This window comes from Castanea sativa, chromosome 9, assembly GCF_040712315.1.
Source record: "Castanea sativa cultivar Marrone di Chiusa Pesio chromosome 9, ASM4071231v1".
Lineage (NCBI taxonomy): Eukaryota > Viridiplantae > Streptophyta > Magnoliopsida > Fagales > Fagaceae > Castanea > Castanea sativa.
Window position 1 is genome coordinate 4,169,930 of NC_134021.1, and position 22,961 is coordinate 4,192,890.

Genomic DNA, 22,961 nt, shown 5'->3' on the forward strand with positions numbered 1-22,961 from the left:
TCCATGGAATTGGAATGTCTTCCTTGGTACAAGTCTTTGTCCATTTTTGAGTCTTTTCAACATTACTCTACACCCACATCAATTTTTACCCTTCAAATATTCCCAACTCGCTGGTACGCTGCTATTAAGTACTTAATTGAATTCATATAATGGGTGCTGCAAAAATGACAATTTTTAAGATAATCTTATTGGTATATTGTAATAAATCCTATTCAAAATTTTAAATATGTAGTTTTCAAAAAAAAAAATTAAATACGTAAGGAATTGGACCATATTACATAATGCAATCGTATTTGATAGAACAAAAAAAAAAAAAATTCTAACAAATGAGCTTTGTTCAAACCAAGGCTTCCATTTCGTCTTTAATAGGGAAGGACTTCAAATCCGAGGAAGAATTTTGTTCTTTGCCTACCCACAAATATAATAAGATAAAAATGACTAGATTACTCGTAAGCAAGGTTTATAATAAGGTAAGCAGAACTGGAAATCACTTTTTTTTTTTCTTGTTTTTTTCTGTACCATCACCTTTTCATTTTCCCTTTTATTTTTTTATGAAACAAACCATTTACAGGCTATTGAGGAGTTTTTAATTTGGAATTTCTCCAACATTAAATCAAATTTAATTAAAAACTTTTGATTTTAAAATTAATCTTGAATTTAATTAAATTTTTTTGATGTAGACCTTTTTCATTGATGTTGCCATGTGACTTTTAACTGGACATGCGTCATTTTTCACAAGTTTAAGATAACTTAAGGACTTGATACGTGGCTTAATCCCATTGCCTTAGAGCTTGTTGATGGGAAGCAACTATAAACATACCACCACTAGCTAGCAGGAAATTGTCTAGACAAAAAAAATAATAATAATCACAATCAACCAAACAGTTCTTGAAGCATCATGAAAATTTTCTTGTCTGCAGAGAAAATTTGAAGAAGCTAGACAAGTGTTTTCCGAATGAAGCTCCATCCCAACATGTCATAGACTTTTAGGTATATATGCTCAAGATCGCAATTTTTATAACAAGATATGCTCTTGTCCGTCCTTGAGACTCATCATTGAATATGGATATGACTTTTTGTTCATTTCTGGGAGACGATTCTTCATTAACCCAAATGCTATAATTATGTCCTAAGTACATTTTTCTTTAAGTTAATTTGTTATCATTCCGATTCTAAAATTTAATAACTTGTTATGATGATATATACATTGATACTGGATGCAAGCAAAATGCAAAGAATTGCGAGACCTTGTCATCTTACCTGCATTTCTTAAATGAAGATGTAAGGTCCTTGCTTCCCAAAAAGATCCTAGAGGTAGTCATCAAATTTTCACCTCTTATGGTAGGAATTACAATTTTAATTATATTGATTAAGTTGAGCCGACGGTACTATATATTGAAATTGAAGGAAAGAGAAAGCCTTGATAGCGACCGTAAGTTAATCATGATTTTTCATATTTTGGTTTCCTTGTGAAATATTATCCAAAAAGTTATGATTTCCATATATCCATTTGGATAAGAATTTGTTGCGTGCACACAGAGTTGTAGCACTTACTGCGTACAAATTTAGGTGGCAAAGATTCTCAAAAAAAAAAAAAATAAGGTGGCAAAAAAATTAGGATGACACAAATCCAAAGTTGCAACTAACTAATTTTGAGTGAAATTTTTGCTAACCCTAACATTAACTCTCTCTCTCTCTCTCTCTCTGAGTAATGCTAGAGACAAACTATTTTACAACATTTTTACAAACTGTTGATGTGACTTTGGTAATTTTCAAATAATTAAAAACATAAATGTGATGTTAGTGGTGGATCCATATTAGAACTAATAAAAATTTGTTACATCAATAGTTTGTAAAAATGTTGTAAAATTGTTTGTGACGGTAGTATTACTCATATATATGTGTGTGTGTGTGTGTGTGTAAAACCCCAGCCACCTTAACATGTCATTAAACCCATCAATAAAACCACCTCCACATGCTCAAGTCGTTGAGCACATCTAATTGTGTATTTATCGAACCCACCCATCTACCCCCATGTCTCTACCGTTTCACCTATTTACTTCCCTCTTTACCGATTCTGCCCCCTTCCCTCTCTTACTCCGCTAGTGCCATCCACAACCCCCTTCTCTCTCATTGCCTTTTTTTGTCTTAAAAAATTAAATATACAAAATCGTCAAATTGATATAAAATCATATACACACATAATATAACTCTTTGTAACCAATAGCATTTTGTTGAATTAATATGTTATCAAATCCTATTGTTGGATTAAATGTTTTTTAAATATTCAAGTAATAACCAAATAGTAATACTCTTTGTAACCAATAGCATTTTATTGAATTAATATGTTATCAAATCCTATTGTTGGGTTAAATGTTTTTTAAATACAAGTTCAAGTAATAACCAAATAGTAATGACATTCTTTGTGAAACTCTATATATATATATATATATATATATATATATATATATATATATATATATATATATATATAATTACTAATGTGACAACTCAACCTTTCCATAACATGGAAAATACGTACCTTGACCATGGAGACCTTAGAAAATTCAATCTCAAGAGACCTAATCACTAAAACCAAATCTCAACCCGGACCCATGAATCTCAAGACCTAATCACTAAAACCATGGAACCCTAGTTTATAAAGACATTTTCTCTCTTCTAATTCGATTTCAATTCCTAGTGATGATTATTAGGGAGGAGATTACTCCCATAATGGGCATAAAAAGGGATTAAGGAAGAGAAAAAAATTGTATGAGAAACAGAACCAGCTCCTCCTGAATGAAATTCTTTGCTCATTTTCTGATTTAGGCATCGAATAGTCACTTATTGGTGATCCCCAAAGATTTGCCCGGTGCTTTGTGTTCCTTCTTGCATACAGGTTAGCCCACACGATCAACTGCATCATCAAAACTCACACGTAAAGATGATATATAAATATACAAATGTACATTATTGAACATATATATTTTATATGTGATATTGTTTAGTCTTCCAATTATTTCGATGTTTGGTGAACATGATGAATATGAATTGACAATTACACGGTTTGTGTGACATCTACACTAAATATATATATATAGTGAGGGGAAGATGAGAGAGAGAGTAGTGTTATTCTTCTACCATTTTAAAACACAATATGCAGAAAATAATTTGTCTTCTTGATTAGATTAAATCACACCTCTTTATATTAAGATGATATTCACAAGCACAGATAGGACTTCTATACATGCCGACAGCACCAAGCCAAGAGACCCATGGCTATGTTTATTTTATAAGCACATCTACTTAATATAAGTAAAAAAAAAAAATAGAGAAGACGGTAATCTCAAATCTCTAGACAGTCTTAACTGACAAAACAATTTTTTTTTCCTTTTTTTTTTTTGAAAATAAATAATTCCTGAACATGAGCAGTTGAGCTTAATTTTCTTTTAGAGGAGGGGGGAGCCACACGTGGGAGCAATTGATGCAACTGGGAGTATATGCTATTTTATGTTTGGCAATTGGCAATAGTTGGAATCAAAATGTTCAAACTTGCAATTATTTGGTTTTGGCATGGGCTTGAGCTACAGCTAAAATCTGGTTTCTTTGAAGGTACTGTTCCCCTCTGATTAATGGTACTTCTGTTTGTTATTGTACCTTTGAATAATTGTTGGTCCTATTCATGAGAAAAAAATCCATGGTTACTACCAACCATACAATAGAAAAGCGGGTAAACTAAAATTGGCAGAAAAAATATTGCAAATCTATCATAGCTTTACCCTCCTAGGCAAACAAGTGGTTAAGATTAGAGATCCATATCTTTTGTCTTTGTTTCCTTTTATTTTTCATCTCTATCTCCTTAATTCTGAACCAACTTAGAGATTTCAAAGTATCTCCAACCTATTCTTGTTTTCATCCATGATCTTGACCTGTCCCACTTTTACCCTATACAGATATTCTCTGTCCCAAGAAGAGGAAGGACAAGGTTGAGGTTGTTGGAATAAATCTACATCTACGTGTGAATTGAATCAAATATATATAACCCCCAAGCCATAGAGAAAATAGAAATATATGGAAGTTTTGAGAAAATCAACCACAAAAAAAAAAAAAAAAAAACACATTGACAGGAATTTATCTCAACAAGTTATATCAAAACTCGTGATGGTGTGGGACAAGGGATTGAGGTTATCAATATCCCTTTCGCAGCTGAAGCAGGACGTGTTGATAGACGAGTGGTTTTGTTGATTTCGGCTTGTTGATAGACGAGTGGTTTTGTTGGTTTCTAGTCTAATCTAAGTGTATATGTGTGTGAAACTTCCTCCTGAAAACTTGAATCCCGACCCTTACTCCCTACACCCTATAAGCACTTATACTTGTGAAGTGGTCATCGCACCAAAGATGTGCGGTGGTAAATGATGATAAGCTGGTAAAGGTGAAGCAGGACGTGTTGATAGACGAGTGGTTTTGTTGATTTCGGGTTGTTGATGTAGAGAATAAAATGATGATAAGCTTTTTTTTTTATACAAGATAGAATTTTTACTCTAGCTTAATCTAAGTGTATATGTATGTGAAATTCTCTCCTGGAGACTTGAATCCCGACCTTTACCCCCTGTACCCCACAAGCACTTATACTTGTGAAATGATCATCGCACCAAAAGTGTACGATGGTAAATGATGATAAGCTGGTAAAGGTGAAGAACAAAAAATTATTGGCTAAATTAAATGGGAGTACATTGTCATAATCCCTTCAAATTAAAATAAAATGTCAATCTTTTGGTTGTATATTGTTGATAATCCATTCACTGATTGAAGCACATCGTTCCTCTTTTTTGATTCAAATCAAATGGAAGTATATATCATTATCCCCTACCCCAAAGAGGCTAGGGGGTTTAGGTTTAGCATATAATTGCCATATACAAACATGTTAGAAGTGTGCACAGTCGGTAAACTGTAAACCCATCGATAGAGTCGGCATGAATGAATCTAAAATTTTTGTTCCTGATTGACATAATTGAAATATTTGTCTCCAATCAAAGTGTACAAATTAAGAAAGGTTGTTGCTCAAGTGCCATGGCCCTTACGTCTATCATTCTCAATAAGCGGTGCCTTTCCATTTATAAATGAGAATCATTATACGCGTTTTTGGGCAATTAACGACAAATTGCTTAATTTTTATGATGATACTATTAGTTAATTTTGAATTGTACGTGTAAACTTAAAAATCTATGTTTTATTTAATTTTTATTTGAGTCTTTTTGTTATTTTTTTTAATTTTTTTTTGCATATAAAAAATACAGATCGATTCATAACTTAGAAGAAGAAGAAGATTAACCAACTCACTAATAACCCATATTTCTTCCTCAAACAAAAAAAAATCCTAATAACCCATTTTTTACATGAATCTAAGTAACCTAACCTCCGTCTCAAAAAAAGAAAAAAAAAGTAACCTAACTTAAGCCCAACTTGACTTGTCTTGTTTGCGTAGTCTAGTTTTTATAAAAGGAGATTTTATTTTTTGCCGCTCATCTGTAACCACACCCTCAAAAAATTGTAGCATCTAAAAAGGTGAAATTATGTGTAACTGTTGCATGTAATAACATCCTTCTTATTTGGAGAGGGAGTCCAGCCATATGTTTGTGTGATATTGCATGCAACTATATATTATTCAAAATTATAAATCACCTCTAGGAATGACAATAGATCGAGTTTAGGACAAAAAAGAATTTACAAACCCAAACCCTTTAACTATTTTGAATGCTTGCACTCACTAAATCCTATTAAATTTTAAGAATTTTCTATCCCAAATCTGTTCCATTTATAACTCATATTCTATCAAACTTGGAAGTACTTCATCTTTACATTAGTTGAGTCAAACAAGTTGGATTAAGTTGAGTTAACCTAAAACTGAATATCTAAATTGTTTTATTTATTTATTTTACAATTAACATAGTTTAAGTATTTCTAAGCACTTTTATTCTAAATTAAGTAATATTTTAATAGAGAAAGAGAGACACAATTACTTTATTATAAAAATCATACTTTTTCGTGTAAAAAGACTAGAAATATGCCTTATTAGAAATTAATCAAATTTTGATTCTCTTAAAGACCTTATGTCTACGCCCTAATCCCCCTGAAGAATACGTGCTTCTAAAAAATCTTTTATAAACGTATTTTATAATTTAAATTAATAATTGAGTCAGTTTGATTATCTAATCCATAAAATCTAATCCCTTTCTAAACCCTAGAAGGAATTTGAATTTAACCCAACCCATTGCAATTCCTACTAAGTACCAACAAATCCTCCATATCTCAAATCACCTCATACTTTGTACACAATTATATTTTTTTAAAACAAAGGAGTAGTATATATATTCTCTAGGACAGCGTCATTTCCGCTCCAATATTTGTCCATCTATAAATAAATTCGTACATGATAAAAAAAAAAACGGTATATATATACTATATACTCTTTGATTAAGATGGTTTAACCATTTACATGTTGGGTTAGAGGTTGAAGATTGCGCATTTTCTCGGTTCATACAATTACATATCAAGGGTGCGCCCATCAATAAGTAATTTCAGTTTAAAGGGTCCTATTCCTATATATTATATGCATATAGGGTCTTTGAAAATCTAACACTAAAACGTGTTTTGTGGTATAATTTTCTCTGTTTGGAACAAATCATGTAATTTAATACTGTTTTGTTTAATATTGCCGAGCAAGACTCGAAGGAATAAAAAAAGTGAAATGGGTCTCTACGTGCATTGGGGGGGCCATTTGGGAATCAATATGCAATGGATGGATGTGAAGGATGTCATTTTCTGGTCGGACATATAATATACAAACTCATTCTCTTTCCCACCTGGGAATTAGGGTTTTGATCTATGGAACTAAAAACATATATGGGGCTTTGTGTATTTATATTTACTATATATTTATACGTGTGCATGTGTATGTGTAAGGAAGAGAGCATTGGATACTGAATTGGGATGAGGAAGCATCAATTACTTGGAAGGAAGCTCCGAATGCATGAAGCCAAAGCAGGTTGAATTATATATATCCACAACTTTGTACTTGTCCTTCCATTTCTCATTTCATTTAATTTCATCAATTATTATGTGAGATTCAAAGTCAGCTCAGATAAAGACGTTGCGGTAAATAATAATGAAGCCATTGAAATGTCTCCCCTCCATGTTTGAGAGATGCTAGCGCGTTGTAGACAAGGCCAGTTGTGTGTGTGACTATGTAACCGCTCTTGTGTGCGTGATTGATGTGTCAGCTGTGTGGCTCTATTCAAATAATTGCGGAATTTAAATTTCAAAGCTTGCAAGGATGTCATTGCAGAATTGATAACGATTTTTGTTTTAATGGAGAGAAGAGATTTGAAATTTTGAGTTTTTGACGTTTTTGTTAAAAATAATAGAATATATATGCCCGTGAAGTACTACAAGACTCTTGGTTAATGATCGAGGTATAATAATATTGAGTCGCTTTAGTCGGATAATTAACCAAGCACAGCCCATTTCCAATATATAAATGGCTTGCAAATAATCTATTAATTTGGGTTAATGGATTAGGTTTAAAACTAACTAAATTTCAAATCTAATCCAGGTATGGAGCAGTTTAAACCTTAATTAAATTCTAGTGACAGTTTAGATTGTTTAGAAAGTATATCCATGTTGCGCTGTAAATCATATATTATATATCTTCCAAATGTAAAAATCTCACTTCTTGGCTAAAGCTGTCATATAGCCATGCAATAATAAATAATAATTAAAAAAAAGAAAAAGAATGCAAGGGTCTAGAGTACTAGAATATTGTTGTAGATTCTAGGGTTCTAAGGGGTGACCCTGTCTAGCAGCTTATTGCAATGGAAGTCAACTAGGCTATAAAGTAAGTGAAAAATTGCGTAAACCTCATGAACAAAATTTGAATGAGATGAAAGCATCTCTTAACTACTTTGTTAGAAATATGACATTGGTGATGTCCACTTTCGGAGGATTGTAATTAATTACTAGATCAAGACATCTGCAAATAACAAACTCAGTGCACAATCTTTTTAGTAATAAAAATAATAATAATAATAATAATACAAGCTTTAACAAGCAATATATATGTAAGTCTTTCTATCTTGAAAGCTTTTGTTATGTACCTTTAATTTGCCTTTGTCTTAGGTTTGCAAGGGAATTTATTGGATTGGTTTATGCTTTGTAGCATAATTTTTGGTATGAAGGAGAATACTTGTGTTGTATAGTTAATTATTGCCTTTTATAGAGGAAAATTTAAATTCGATAAGCTAAAACATGCATGTGAACTGGGTCAATTTTTGCTCTCTCTTTCCCAGACAAAATAACACCAAAAATGGATCTTCCAATCAATTACCTAATTAAACCACACGGTGATTATATAAAGGCAAACTTTGGAGCTAAGTGCCTAATTAAATGGCAGTCATGGCTGAATTCTTTGTTTGCCTTTTTTCATTTAAATTTACAGGACATCGCTGGCAACTAGGATGATATTGCATCGATTGGCTTTTTGAAAAAACCTGATTTTGATCCCAAAATTTCTAAATGCTCTGATACCAGTTAAAAAATCTCTATTTAGATTACAAACAACCAAACAACAGATTGATTGAACAATTTATGAATTATCCCAACACATATTTGTGCAAACAATTATCTCATTCACAGTTATAATTACCAAACCTAAAAGCAATAATAGTGAAAGTAGTAAAATAGGCAATACAAAAATTTGGTAATGAAATGGAAAAAAAAAAGAACCTCTTTGAGAGGGGGGAAAAAAAAAAAAACGCTTCGTGGGTTCAAATCCCACTCTCAAAAAAAAAAAAAAAAAGCTTCGAGGATTTAATCTTGTAGAAGATTCATTAGAAGAAATAGTTAGAACAATCCACTTATAAAACCTTTGTAAAACTAGACTTTGTATTGTAATCTTAGTAAACGCCTCCTTTGCCTTCCCACCTTAGCGGTTCTAGAATCTTTGGAATCATTAGGTTACCTTTAAAGTCAATTTACTGTATACAACAATTTTGCTCAAGCAAGTGTATAGCAACTATCCGCTAACTATCGAGAACGACATAGTTGTAATAGTTTCAAATGGTCATATTTCATTCATTTCAAATTGGATCAAAATTGTGTTTTTTTAAGACCCAAATATTTATTTTTTAATAAAATAAATGTTACTCGAAAACAAGTTATAGTATAAAAGATATGAAGAAAATACCATCAACTCATTTTTGAGCAGATCAAAATTTTGTTATCATCTTCAAGCAACTCCAGATTCAGGTTCAACTCCTTTTCCAATCGATTTGTCTTCTTAGTTGAATTAACTAAAATTTTCAAATATAACGAGTGACATTCTTCTGTTAACTTAAATATCTGATCGAAAGGTTGCCTTGTGTTTTTTTCATATTATGCTTTACTTTTTTTTTTTTTGTTAGATGAGGATAATGACATTTGAGATGCACATGGTCTTTGGAAATTAGACCAAAAACTATTGAGGACCTACCCATGTAAAAATCAGAATGTATACTTTTTTAGAAGCACTAGGTAATCACGTGGGATCATAGTATAGCTGCATCTAGATACACAGTGACATTAAAAATGAAAAATAGGGGCATGTTTCTTGCTTATGGTTGGACTTTTTCTTTTCTTTTTTCATTTTTTGAAAACATTGAAAGGAGATTCTTTATCATGTGATAAGTTTTGATAGTAGAATGCATGATACAGACCCGTTTACCGCGTGGAATAATGAACGCACAACAAAGAATAAATTTCAATTCCAATTTTATTGCAAATAACGGTAGTCTTAATATATACTTATCTCTTTCTTTCTTTCTTTCTTTTTTTAAATAAAAAATGAGTCTTCGGTAGATTCATCGACTTCACATCACGTGACGATAATAAATAATACCACGTATACTATTAAGGCTTTGATGGGACAATTATCGTGGGTGTAACACATTCATGGAATTAACACAACTTAAACCGCTTAACTTCTACTAAGCATTGGTACACCATGTTGGGTTGTCGCATTATATTTTATTATTTTGGGTGTGTTGTGCAGAATTCAAAGACGAGATAGGAATTTGGGACTGGTCCCAGAGTTGGGCGTATATTTCCCATGGACAACATTCGTCTTCCATTTGTTGCTCCTATTTTTGTTGCTGCAGCTGCTGCAATTTCTTCTATTCCTTCCCTTGCATTTTGGCATGCCCGACTTGATCACGCATCTTCCTTTCGGGTACAACACTTGGCTTCTAGAGGTTTGTTAGATTCAGTGTCCACAAAAAATTTTGATTATGTTTCATATCAGTAGGAAAACAACCAGCTTTGCCTTTTAATACTAGTGAATCAATGTCCACTGATATCTTTGACCTAATTTCTTCTGATGTCTAGGGGTCTTCCTCTGTCTCTAGTATTGGTGGATCTCGATATTTTGTAATCTTTATTGATGATTAATCACACTATAGTTGGATTTTCATATGAAACATCGTTCTAAATTATTGCAAGTATATTCTAATTTTACAAAAATGATTGAAACTCAATTTTTCAAACGTATTAAAAAATTTCAATCTGATAATGCTCTTGAATACACTCAATATGGTTTCCAAGTTATTTTGCATTTCTATAGCACTGTTCATCAACTAACTTGACCAGGTACCTCTCAGCAAAATGGTAAAGCCGAATAAAAACTCCATCATATTCTTGACACTGTTTGTTCTCTCATTCTCTCTTCCAAAGTTCTTGTTCCTTTTTGGGGGCGAAGCTGCACTTCATGCTGTTCATGCTATTAATCGCACTCCTAATCTTGTCATCCAAAATCAAACTCCATATGAGCGCCTTTTTAGGTCACCTCCAGATTATCATCACATGCGCTCCTTCGGTTCTGCCTGTTTCGTTCTTCTTTAGCCACATGAGCATAACGAACTTGAGTCTCGGTCAAGGCTTTGTTATTTTCTTGGCTATGGCGAAACTCAAAAGTGGTATCAATGTTATGATCTTGTCTTTCATCGTCTTTGTATTTCCCACAATATTGTCTTTGGGAATATTGCTCCTTTGTCGAGCTCTCTCACTTTCGTGCTTCCCTATTTTTCTCCTCTGTCTTAGATCTTTTTCCAAATGGGGTGCATATTCTTTCTGTAGCTGCTCTTGATCCTCTTGTTGTTGCTCCTAATTCTCCTATAGCCTTCTCTGTCCAACCACCAGATATATTTGATTAATTTCCTAGTTCACCCTTTAATAAACAGATGGAAGATAAACAGCATGAGGACAAGCTACCCAACCATGAGCTTGGCTCTCCTGCTCCTACTCCGCCTGAAGATCTTGCACAAGACATTCCACCTCGTCACTCAACTCTAGTAAGATCCATTCATAAACATTTACTTGACTATCATTGTTACATTGTCATTGCTACACTGCACGAGCCTCACACCTATTATGAGGCTTCCACTGACCCTTTATAGCATATTACAATGAAAGAGGAATTTGATGCATTATCTAAAAACTATACTTGGGATTTGGTGACTCTCCCTTTTAAAAATCTATGATTGGTTGTAAGTGAATCTACAATATTATGACTTGCTCTGATGGGTCCATTGAACGCTACAAAACTCGTCTTGTTGCAAAAAGTTTTACACAGGAGTTTAGGATTGATTATGAAGAGACCTTTACTCCAGTTGCTCGTATCTCATCTGTTCGTGGCCTCTTAGCTGTTGCTGCTGCCAGTAAATGAGACATTTTTCAGATGGATGTCAAAAATGCATTTTAATGGGGATTTAAGTGAAGAAGTTTATATGCAACCTCCTCCTGGTTTCTCTGTTGAATCAAACAAGGTTTTTCACTTTCGACGTGCACTTTATGGCTTTAAACAAGCTCCACGAGCTTGGTTTACCAAATTCAGTTCTAACATCTTTCACTTGGGTTACATGGTCAATCATTATGATTCTGCCTTATTTATTCGTCGCACTAACAATTGCACTATTTTACTTCTCCTATATGTGGATGATATGATCATAACTGGTGATAACCACAGTGACATTCAAGAACTTAATAATTTTCTCAATAAGCAGTTGGAGATGAAAGATCTTTGACATCTAAGTTAATTCTTGGGTCTTGAAATCACTCATTCTACAGATAGACTTTATATTACTTAAGCCAAGTATGCCTTTAAACTCTTTTCTCGAGTTAGACTTACTGATAGCAAAACTGTTGACACTCCAATTGAGCTTAATGCGCATTTGACTCCTTCAGGGGGGAAACCATTGTCTAATCCCTCTCTTTACAGACGCTTGGTTGGCAGCCTAGTTTATCTCATTGTCACTTGTCCAAACATTTCCTGTGTTGTTCACTAGGTGAGCTAGTATCTGTCTGCTCCACAATCGACTCATTATGCTGATGTTCTGCACATTCTTCGATACCTATAGGGCACTCTCTTCCATGGTCTTTTCTACTCTGCTCAGTCTCCTCTTGTTCTCCCTGCATTTTCTGATGCTGATTGAGCAGGAGATCCCATTGATCATTAGTCCACCACTAGTTATTACTTTTTTCTTGGTTCTTCTCTGATTTCTTGGCAAAGCAAGAAACAAACTCATGTGGTCCGCTCTAGTACTGAAGCAAAATATCGTGTCATTGTTGAGCTTGATACCACATCTGAGCTCCTTTGGCTACAATGGCTTCTCAAAGACTTAGGTGTGTCCACATTCTCTGTAACTCCTCTTTATTTTGACAACCATAGTGTCATTCATATTGATCACAATGATGTCTTCCATAAACGGACTAAACACATCGAGATCAATTGTCATTTTATCCGTTATCATCTTGTCCATGGTACTCTCAAGCTGATTTCAGTCTCCTCTAAAGATTAACTTGCAGATATCTTCACTAAATCACATCGTAAGGGACGCCTTCATACTTTGGTTGACAACCTCAAGTTGGTTTCACATCCACCTTGAGTTTGAGGGAGATTTTAATGTGTATTAGGGTATGTGGGCTTTAAGTCCACCTTATTTACTTGAATAGCGCACTTACTTGTACTGCACACTCTACCTCCTATATAAAGGCACTCATGTATGTTCTATTATGGGAGAAATATGATACTATTGAATTCAATATTTCTAACGCATACAAAACAATAAAAATTAATATATACTTATCTTAATTTTTGAACTCCCACTCTCGTACAGGTGAATGCCTAACTGTGGTTTTTTTTTTTTTGGCTAACTAACCTTATTGAATTTGAAGACAGTAAATTAAGCTAATGAAACTAATAAAAACAACCATTTAGCAGAGAGATTCAATAGACAATGCACAATGTATAGTGTCTGAGTCAATGAACCGACAGTTTAGTTTGTAGTAGCTAGCAACCTGAAGATGTGGTCCAAACATGTTTGCATACCTACCATTTCAGTGGAGTTTTGTAATAAACGTGTAAGAAATATGGATCGTAGCTTCTTCATCATCATCATCATCATCAATTCATCATCAACATCATTGAAGTGAAGAAATATATATATCACTACCTTGTGTTATCAAAAATCCTCTCGAGATTGACGAATTGTAAGTTGTAACAACATCACTTTTCTCTAACTTCATCATTAATATTATGCTTATCATACATTAAACACAAAACATCATTTTAGCAACAATAATGATGATAATAATAATAATTTAAAAGAGAAAAAAAATATCGTGTTGCCAATTCTTATCGGTACTGGATGATGGTGGTGCAGAATCCACAGTGCCAATGTTGGGTCCCATGTAAGACAGAGGTATCACGGACGGTCCTATCAAACTGCCTCGTGAAACGTAACTCAGCCTCTTCTTTTTTTCTCTCACTCACTGTGTTTTCAGCCATCTCTCTCTCTCTCTCTCTCTCTCTCTCTCTCTGGAACCTCTGATTCAACATGCTAGTAGCTAAATTGGGTCTAACTTTAATTATGGCTTAATCATTTCATACCTGATCAATTGCCATAAAGGCAGGTACCTTTTTCACTCACCCTTTTGGTTTCAAAATCTCATGCTAGTAAAAACTATCCCATCCCATAAACCTTTTTTATATGCACAACTTCTCACAGTTTACTTTCTTTATTATTATTATTATTATTATACGTACATAATTGTAACCTTTTCAATACTTAATGTATTATATGTTCGAGGGGTGTAATTTTATAATCATAATAATTGGAGTATGAGTTCAAAAAGCTACAAAAAGACACACAATCCTACACATTCTGGTAGCAACTAGCAAAAGCTAGCTCACTGCCTTTACACACAATTCTAACACAGTACTCAGCGTGAGCGTGAGCGTGTGCGTGTGATGAGAGAGAGAGTGGTGGCCCATCTAAATCTATGGCTGACCGACTTTTAGGATACGAGCAAAGATAAAAGAGCGACTACGGGTAAGACTAAGACTGCAAAGATAGAGAAAGAAAATAGAATATAAGAAGAAATATTCTCTCTAGTCATCATGGTTTTTGGTGTTTTCTCTCTGAAATCAAACAAACAAAGCAAACCAGATCTCTGTTAGAAAGAGTCCGAAGCTCTAGCATATTTTTTTTTCCTTTTTTTGTTTGCTTAGATTCAAGCTGGAGTTGGGTTTTTTCTTGTCTTTTGGCAGAATCAGAGGAGTGTCAAAGATTTGAATATTACCAAAGATTTTTATCTGCTTTTGTTCTTGTATTTAGCTAGCTAGCTGTAGTGAAAAAAACCGCTGCTTTCTTGTTTGTTTGTATGCTAGCTAGCTCTCAACCCTTTTGAAAGCTAGTTGAACTAATTTCACCACCAAACCCAAGCCAACCACTTTTCAGTTCAAATCCAAAAATGATGTCCGGTGACTCTTTTTCAGTTGCCTCTTCAATTGGAGGGTTTGCTCAAGAAGTACAGAATACAAACCCTAACCCTAATCCAGCTGCCAAGAAGAAGAGAAATCTACCAGGAACACCAGGTAAAACATACTTCTATACCCTTTTTCTCTTTTCTTTTTTAGATTTTTTTTTTTTGAATACTTAGCTTATTTTTTCTTGACAGATCCAGATGCTGAGGTTATTGCTCTTTCACCCAAGACTCTCATGGCGACAAACCGATTCGTCTGTGAAATATGCAATAAAGGGTTCCAAAGAGATCAGAATCTACAGCTTCATCGAAGGGGTCACAATCTTCCATGGAAGCTAAGGCAAAGGACCAACAAAGAGGTCCGAAAAAAGGTCTATATTTGTCCAGAAAAGACTTGTGTCCACCATGACCCGTCCAGAGCTCTCGGAGACCTCACTGGGATAAAGAAACATTTTAGCAGGAAACACGGCGAGAAGAAATGGAAGTGCGAGAAGTGTTCAAAGAAATACGCAGTCCAATCTGACTGGAAAGCTCATTCTAAGACTTGTGGAACTCGAGAGTACAAGTGTGACTGTGGAACCCTTTTTTCCAGGTATATATTCTATTCTTTACTACCATGTTCTTGTTCTTTGTTTCTGTGAATCTTTGATACGTTGTAGTAGCAATTAATGCTCACTCACGTAGAGGGTTTTGTGGGTTTGGGTGGGAATTAAATGCAACCATGTTATTAGGTAACGAATGGGGTTTTGTTATTTATTTTGTTTTGATTTAAACAGGAAAGATAGCTTCATTACCCACAGAGCCTTTTGTGATGCTTTAGCTGATGAGAGTGCTAGGCTCAGTTCGCTTGCAGCCACTAATAATCTGAATTTCGGAAATGATTCAATGAATGAGACTGTGATTAATCCTCAACCTGGTTTGCCACTTGTAGCTTCCCAATTTGGCTCAGGTTTTCGACCAGAGCTTAGTGGCATGGCTATTAATGGTAACTCTCTTGGTGTAGATCAGCAAAAGCCCAGATTGTCATTATGGCTTAACCAGGCAAATTCTCAGCTTAATCCCACTGACATGATGGCTAATTCTCATCTCTACGCATCATCAAGTTCTACAGCTTTTCCTGAAATGGTGCAAGCGGTGTCTGGTAATCTCTTTGGTTCATCTTCTATGCCTAATTTTGGAAACTTTAATAATCAGCAGTTTCAAGGGTTTGATAAGAGTGTTTCAACCTCAACAAATGCAAGTCTGTCTTTAACAGCACTACCTCACGAAATGAAAGAGGAAGGGAACAAAGGAAATCTGGTTGAAACCCTATCCTCTCTTTACCCTGATACCCAGAAGAAGCAGTCAAAGCCATCTATGCCAATGTCTGCCACTGCACTTTTGCAAAAGGCAGCTCAGATGGGTTCTACAACAAGCAACCCATCATCAATCTTTGGCAATAGCTTCGGAGTCATGAACTCTTCTTCTTCAAACACAACAACAAGCTTCAACACTCTCAATCAAAACCGAAATGATCTGCACCAAGTCCTTCAAAATTCAAAGCAGCAAGCAGCTGAGAATTTCACAGCCAGTGGGAGTGTTGATGGAATGATGGGAAGTTCAAATTTAAGTTCATTAACAACTTCAACAAACAGTTTTGATCAGCTTATGATGCAAACAAGTGGAAAGCAAAGTGACCCAGTTGCATTAAAGAACCATCCAGGTTCCAATGCAATTGAAAATAGTCTAACTAGGGATTTTCTTGGCATGGGAGGGAGAGAATCACAAAGGCCTTTTTTAGCACAGGAATTAGCTAAGTTTGCTTCAATGAGTTCAGCTATGGGTTTGAGCCAATTCACTGGGAACCACTGAAGTCACTTGTCAGTTCATTGATATATGACATATTGTTGTACAATACTAAAGGAAGTGTGTGGCTGATAGCACAAACTTGGGGGTCAATTTGGTTACAAAGTCCATGCTGGTATAAAGACTCGGTTAATTGGGACCGAGTTGGACTCGGAGGAATCACGAATCTCAACTCAGATAAAGAGAGAGACAGCATGCAGCTCCTCAATGTATGAGAGAGAGAGAGAGAGAGCAATTGTGAATGGTCAGGAAAAAAAAAAGGTGGGGGCCCAGTGCATGTTTGAAATGACTGAACGGAGAGCAAACTCCGAGTCATGCATGTTCTTCGTGGTTGTTGTTATTGTTGTTGTTGCTGTTTGTTGTTGTTGTTGTTGTTTTATATTCTGTCTGAACTTTCTTATCTCTTTTCGCTACCAGACTGTTGAAAAAAGAAAAACTTTGAGCAGCAAGCACGGAAAACTACGTGATGTAGTTGACTGTCTGTCAAAGCAATTCGGCTAACTTGTCAACTTTGGTGGGTTTAATGTGATTTTTTTACTTATTAATTAGCTACCTTGCAATTTGTTTAAGCATTTAAGCTTGACCCATTATTTTTGGTTTATTTTTCTTTTAAGTTTTAGAGGTTAGGCTTTATACGTCTCTTAGCCCTTTTAGGAAGACCAAGCCTTTGTGTGTAGTGACTTTTTACTAGGCAGAATCTAGGTCCTGCCTTAGACTCTAACTCCCTAACAATGATGAAATTTCTAGGGTTGATTATAACCATTGGAAGGGTATGAAGAAAAATCGTAATTGGGACTATGATAGCCGTTTGATATGTCAATTGTTACATTATTAGTTTTGGGAAAATGGTTTGGAATTATATATGATGAACAAAACTGAATCATGCTAGTTTGATGCCCTTTAAAAATTTTACGGATTAACTGTTAAGGACCAAAAAAAAAAAAACTATATCACTATCTTCCTCCACTCGAGCCAAACTCTCTTATTTAAAAAAAAAAAACACTGAATGATTGATGGGATTTATGGCCAAAAAAATTTGACTCATTGTCATCGAGCAATAATGGCATATAGTATATGCTGTATTGGATAAAGAAGAGCTAGGCTCGATTACGTGTTCAACCAACAAAGGAAGCTAGAACTTCGAGGGAAGGCAAATTCCTTTCCATAGTATTAGCTTACTTTTTTTTAAAGTCTGTACTATCCTAGACACGAAGTCACCAACCTTGGCGACTTTAGAGCTATATGGTTTTTGAGATATGTGACAAATATTAATGTGATTTTTTGTGTGACTTGAAATGTCCTTATCCTCTTCTCCCACCATAAAGGACCTTAATGCAGTTTGGAATCAAATACTAATCTATACATTCCACATCTAAATTCAGTAAGATGTGATTAGGAATCTAATCTAATCTAATTTCCACATCTAAATTCAGTAAGATGTGATACTTTTCAGAAACACTAAAATGTTTAGTGAATGCAATTATGTCATGATTGGTTTGATTGATAAGATTATTGAAGATTCCAGATTCACAAATAATTATTTCAAAATCTTTTTTTAGGGTTTATAATTCGGATATCAATTCTTGTCAATCAAAAATTTTATTTTCTTGAAAGACTTAAAAAAAATTATTCAAAGTCAACAATCGACAATCAACTCTAAAGGTGACCATAACCATATATATTAGTTTTTTAAAAATGGAATACAAATAGCACAATTACTGGTTTATATTTACTATTCATGTAAACTGTACACATTTGCATGAATAATATATAATATTATACATTTTTATACAAATGTGTACAATATTGTACACATCTATTTAATATACCGTGTAAATCTTGTATAAATAATGCAATATAAACTAATAATTTTCTTACATAATATAAGCACTTCATTATAACAAGGCTATATTTTACTTAATTAGAGGGCATTAAACAAGGGGTGTAATTGTAAATTAAAAAAAAAAACTTTACGAAGTTATGAAAATGTGGATATATACCTAAATTTTAAAATGAGAATCCACATTTTTCACAAGAGCAAGATTTGGCAGGCCTCTAAATGCCCACACACATTTGGATTCTCTTAAGCAATTTGAAATCAAATATGAGAATATCCAAAAATTCTCTTAGGATTTCAACCCAAACCAAAGAACTAGTAAATATAATGTAATTGACAGGAAGAAAAATCGAGCAAATTACCAAATTCTTTGATTTTAATAAAAATAACTTTGTAATAAACATGAAGAAAGTCATATATATTTTTGATTGACTTCAAAGGTTTAAAAACTATATTTAACACTCCATATAAAAAAAAAATTGATTTATATAAAAATATTTCAGTGTATGATAGAAATTTAAATTAAAAAAATTCTATATCAAAATAATATATACATATATATATGTAAGATTAATTAAGACCACACTAATATTATTGTAATATAATTTTTTAAGTTATTGTCAAAAACCCAACCTAAAGATTTTTTTTTTTAAAGTAAATCAATATTTTAAGTAAATTTGACTTCAATTTTTGGTTATACTTTGAAGTGAAGTAAAAAAAAAATGCATATGGTTTATTTTTCATATGATTAAATTTGAAAATGGTTTTAAATTTTATTAATCAAAATCATCATATATTTATGTATATGACTAAAACACATCTCTGTTTCACTTTAACATATATATTTAATTGGCATTAAAATCTAATTGTCCAGATTATAAATGACTTATAATATATGAAACATATTATTCAATAAGACAATAAAAATATAAAAATGTTAACGTTGAATATGAAAGCAGAATATATAATTGAAAAACGTGTCTTTTGATAAATAGTATACAATACGAAAATATTTTACAAGTATGTTTCCGATTTATTTTTTAGTTAAATGGTAATAATCTAATAAAGATCGTTATAGACTTATAGGTTTCTAGCCCGATCCCACATATTCAAAAGAATAATTAATAAAAATGAAAATCAATGCCGCCCCTGGTACTAATGTATAACTTTTGTTTTTGTTTTGTCCCCTCTATTAAGACAGTATATTTTTGAACAGTAAAAGAAAGTCAAAAGAGACCGCCCACATCTAATCTTTATTTAAGGTAATAAAGATTAGTCACAAACTAAAACACATCCTTCGTACGATAGTCACTCCATAAGTATAAGAACTTGTGGGATGTGAGGGGTTTAGGGTGTGGGCCAAAGGCAAGGGTTAGAGTTCAAGTCTTCAAGAATAAATTTCACACACATATGCACTTGGATTATTCTAGAATAAAATTTCTATTACGTATAAAACAAGAATGACACAAAGAGCACTTTGGTACATATATATAAAAAACAAAACTTAGGTACAGTACCTTAGATATTGTTCCTTAATTAGGTACTGTACCTAAATCTTGCTCTATGTATAAGTATAACTGTTGTAGGAGATCTTTTAGCTTTCACATTTTGTAAGATTCCAATGGTAATATAAGGAGTACCAAGTATTTTTCTTACCCACCACCACCCCCCCCCTCCCTCCCCCCAAAATAATAATAAAAATAAAATTTTGGTTGGTTTGACTTCGGTTCCACCATACAAAGTTCTAATTTGGAGACCATAAAATTTATTTATTAATACTGTTAAAAGACAATTTTTAAGAATTATTGACATAGTTTTTTATGATTTAATCATTTTGGTCCCATAAATTTTACTCATGTTTAATGTACTCCTTTCGTCCACACCGTTAAGTGAATTGCCATGAGTTCCCCTAAAATTCCATCATTTGTTGTTTTTGAAAACTATAAAATAAAAAGTGATAATAATAATCATAAAAATTGAAATTGACTTTCGTTTCCCTTTTTAAATTGAAGGAATAAAAAAGAAATGAAGGGAAATTTCTTTTTAAAACTCAAATCCATTCAACCCAATCAAAAAAATTCAAACCCACCATGGTCATTGATCTAGGCCATAAAAGGTGATCAATTGGGCGAGTGGCAATTAATTTTTGGCAACCTCAAATTTGAGTTGTGACAATGAGTTGGATCGTGAGTTAGGTCAGTTTGATAGAAACCATAGAGGCTTGATTCGACAACAAATTTGTACCAAGATCAAGATCCTTTATGATGTCAACAATTCGAGCAAGACGAGAGAGAGAGAGATGTCACTAACATGGGTGGATGGTGGTAGAGTTGTTGTGAATGGTAGATGCGGGAGCAAGAGAGAGAGTGTGTGAACGTGTGAGAAAGCATGAAAATTTTGTGAAAATTAGTTTTTTTTTTTTTTTTGTTCTGATTTGATTAACGGGAAAATTACTAGACTTTTTATATCTTATTCCCTAATTTGATAAAAATAATAATAATGTTTTTAAATATTATCACATAAATATTTTATAATTAATTTTTGAATATTTTTTATAATTTTAAAACTCAAAAATACTAAAGTGTCCTTGTTTTTTAGAATACCTAACAGCACAATACGAAAGAATTAAACAGAATAATTATATTGAATAAAACTAAAATTTATAGGACTAAAATGAATAAATCAAAATTTATATGATTAAATTGAATGTTGAACAAAGTTAGATATTTTATGCTAAACCAATCATAAAAGTCTATATTCATAGTGATTAAAAAAAAAATGTTTCCAAACTTATTGTTATTTAGGTAGTACTTAGTTTCATTTGCAAGCAAATCCAAATAGAAAGATAAGGTTATAACAACCTCGGAACTAAGAGAGAATGTTTGGGGTTCCAATGTGGATCCTCGGAAACTGCATGAACGCCGTTCATATTTCAAATACATTTCCATAAGTAGTTTCCCACATCGGTCAAGAAAAATAAAAGTCCAGCAGAGATCACAGAAAGGTTTAATGGGGGCACCTTATTTTCTGGTTAAAGGTATACACCCTTATATTTAAGGTCACACTGCTGTCCCTCTTAGTTGGTGGGCACACCCACTATACAGGGTTTTGACTTTCCAATCCCCCTTATTTATTGAAGGAATAGAGCTCTATATGTAGGAAGCTAAAAGGAACTCGATTACAGAACCAATGTTCATCTATGCAGGACAGTCCCTTTGGAGTAGAACAGGGTCCACAAAATGCACGAAAAGAGAGACAGTTTCAAGAGCTTAATGATCTCGATACTTTATTGTAATATATTGAGTTTCACCTTTTTATTGGTATTTGGCAAGACCAGCTTTTTGAGACTTGGGTCAGGCTATGCTATAACTTTGAAGTCTGAACTATCTCTACTCGAGTACGTAGTAGTAGTAGTAGTAGCAGCAGCAGCAAGAATTCTAGAATCACTCTTCAAGGCATGTAAACAAGCATCAAACAACTTTGGGGCATGTATGAGTAATTTCAATTTGGATGAGTAACACCATACACTACGCCATAGACTATAAGTTGCCGTACTTAATCTTTACAAACTTAGGGCATTGGTATAAGAGTTTAATTACATATTTTTAGTTTTTAAATAATATAATACGTATTTTTATACATTTTTTCACTCATTCGTATTTTTTAAAAATACAAACAACGCTACTAAAATAATGTTATCAAACGGCCCCTTAACTTTCAAAAATAATTTTATTATAATATATTGTTAATGGTATACTATCGATCATATTTAATTAAGAATGGCATTAAGATAAAATGGGGTTGGATCAAGAGTTTCCGACCTCACCCGACTCTTATTTAGAATTAAAAAAAACTTGAGTGATGAGAGAGATTGTGGCGAGTATAATTGTTTTTTTCTACTCCTAATAAAATGGTTTTAACATCTAAATGATAGAGAAAGAAAACGAGTAGTCATGAGAGTACCCAAAAAAAAAAAAAACAAGTGCTTTAGGAATGATAGTAAAATATGTATAAAAAAATATAAATTTTATTTATAAAATAATATATATATACACACGCATAAGGGTTATGGGCAAAATTCATTCCCATTCCGTCACCGTTTTTAGGGTGAGTGAAACCTATGCGTGGTAGGGCAAATCAAGTGGGACAAGAAAATTTTGCATCCCTACATTCATTAATGTCATGCTTGATAGTACCTTAATAATGAAATAATAGCTCATATGGAAGCAACATGCAAAAGTGTCCCATCAAAAAATATATATACACACAAAAGTGAACAAAAAAAGTCAACATGTTATTAAAAACCTTTTTTTTTTTTTTTGATAATCGACATGTTATTAAAAACCTACACTGTACAATAATAGATGATTATATGGGGATAAGATAGGGTCCTATTTAACCCTCCACTTCCTCTAATTTTTAGGCAAAT

The 22,961-nt window shown here is 33.2% G+C and overlaps 1 protein-coding gene across 1 annotated transcript; it reads left to right on the forward strand.

Moving 5' to 3' along the window:
• Nucleotides 1–14,431: 14,431 nt before the first annotated feature.
• LOC142611245 (zinc finger protein JACKDAW-like) lies at nt 14,432–17,243 on the forward strand. Its single transcript, XM_075783304.1, has 3 exons — nt 14,432–14,962; nt 15,046–15,442; nt 15,627–17,243. Exons 1-3 carry the CDS (start codon nt 14,839–14,841, stop codon nt 16,699–16,701), a joined length of 1,596 nt encoding a protein of 531 aa, XP_075639419.1. The 5' UTR covers nt 14,432–14,838; the 3' UTR covers nt 16,702–17,243.
• The last annotated feature ends 5,718 nt before the right edge of the window (nt 17,244–22,961 follow it).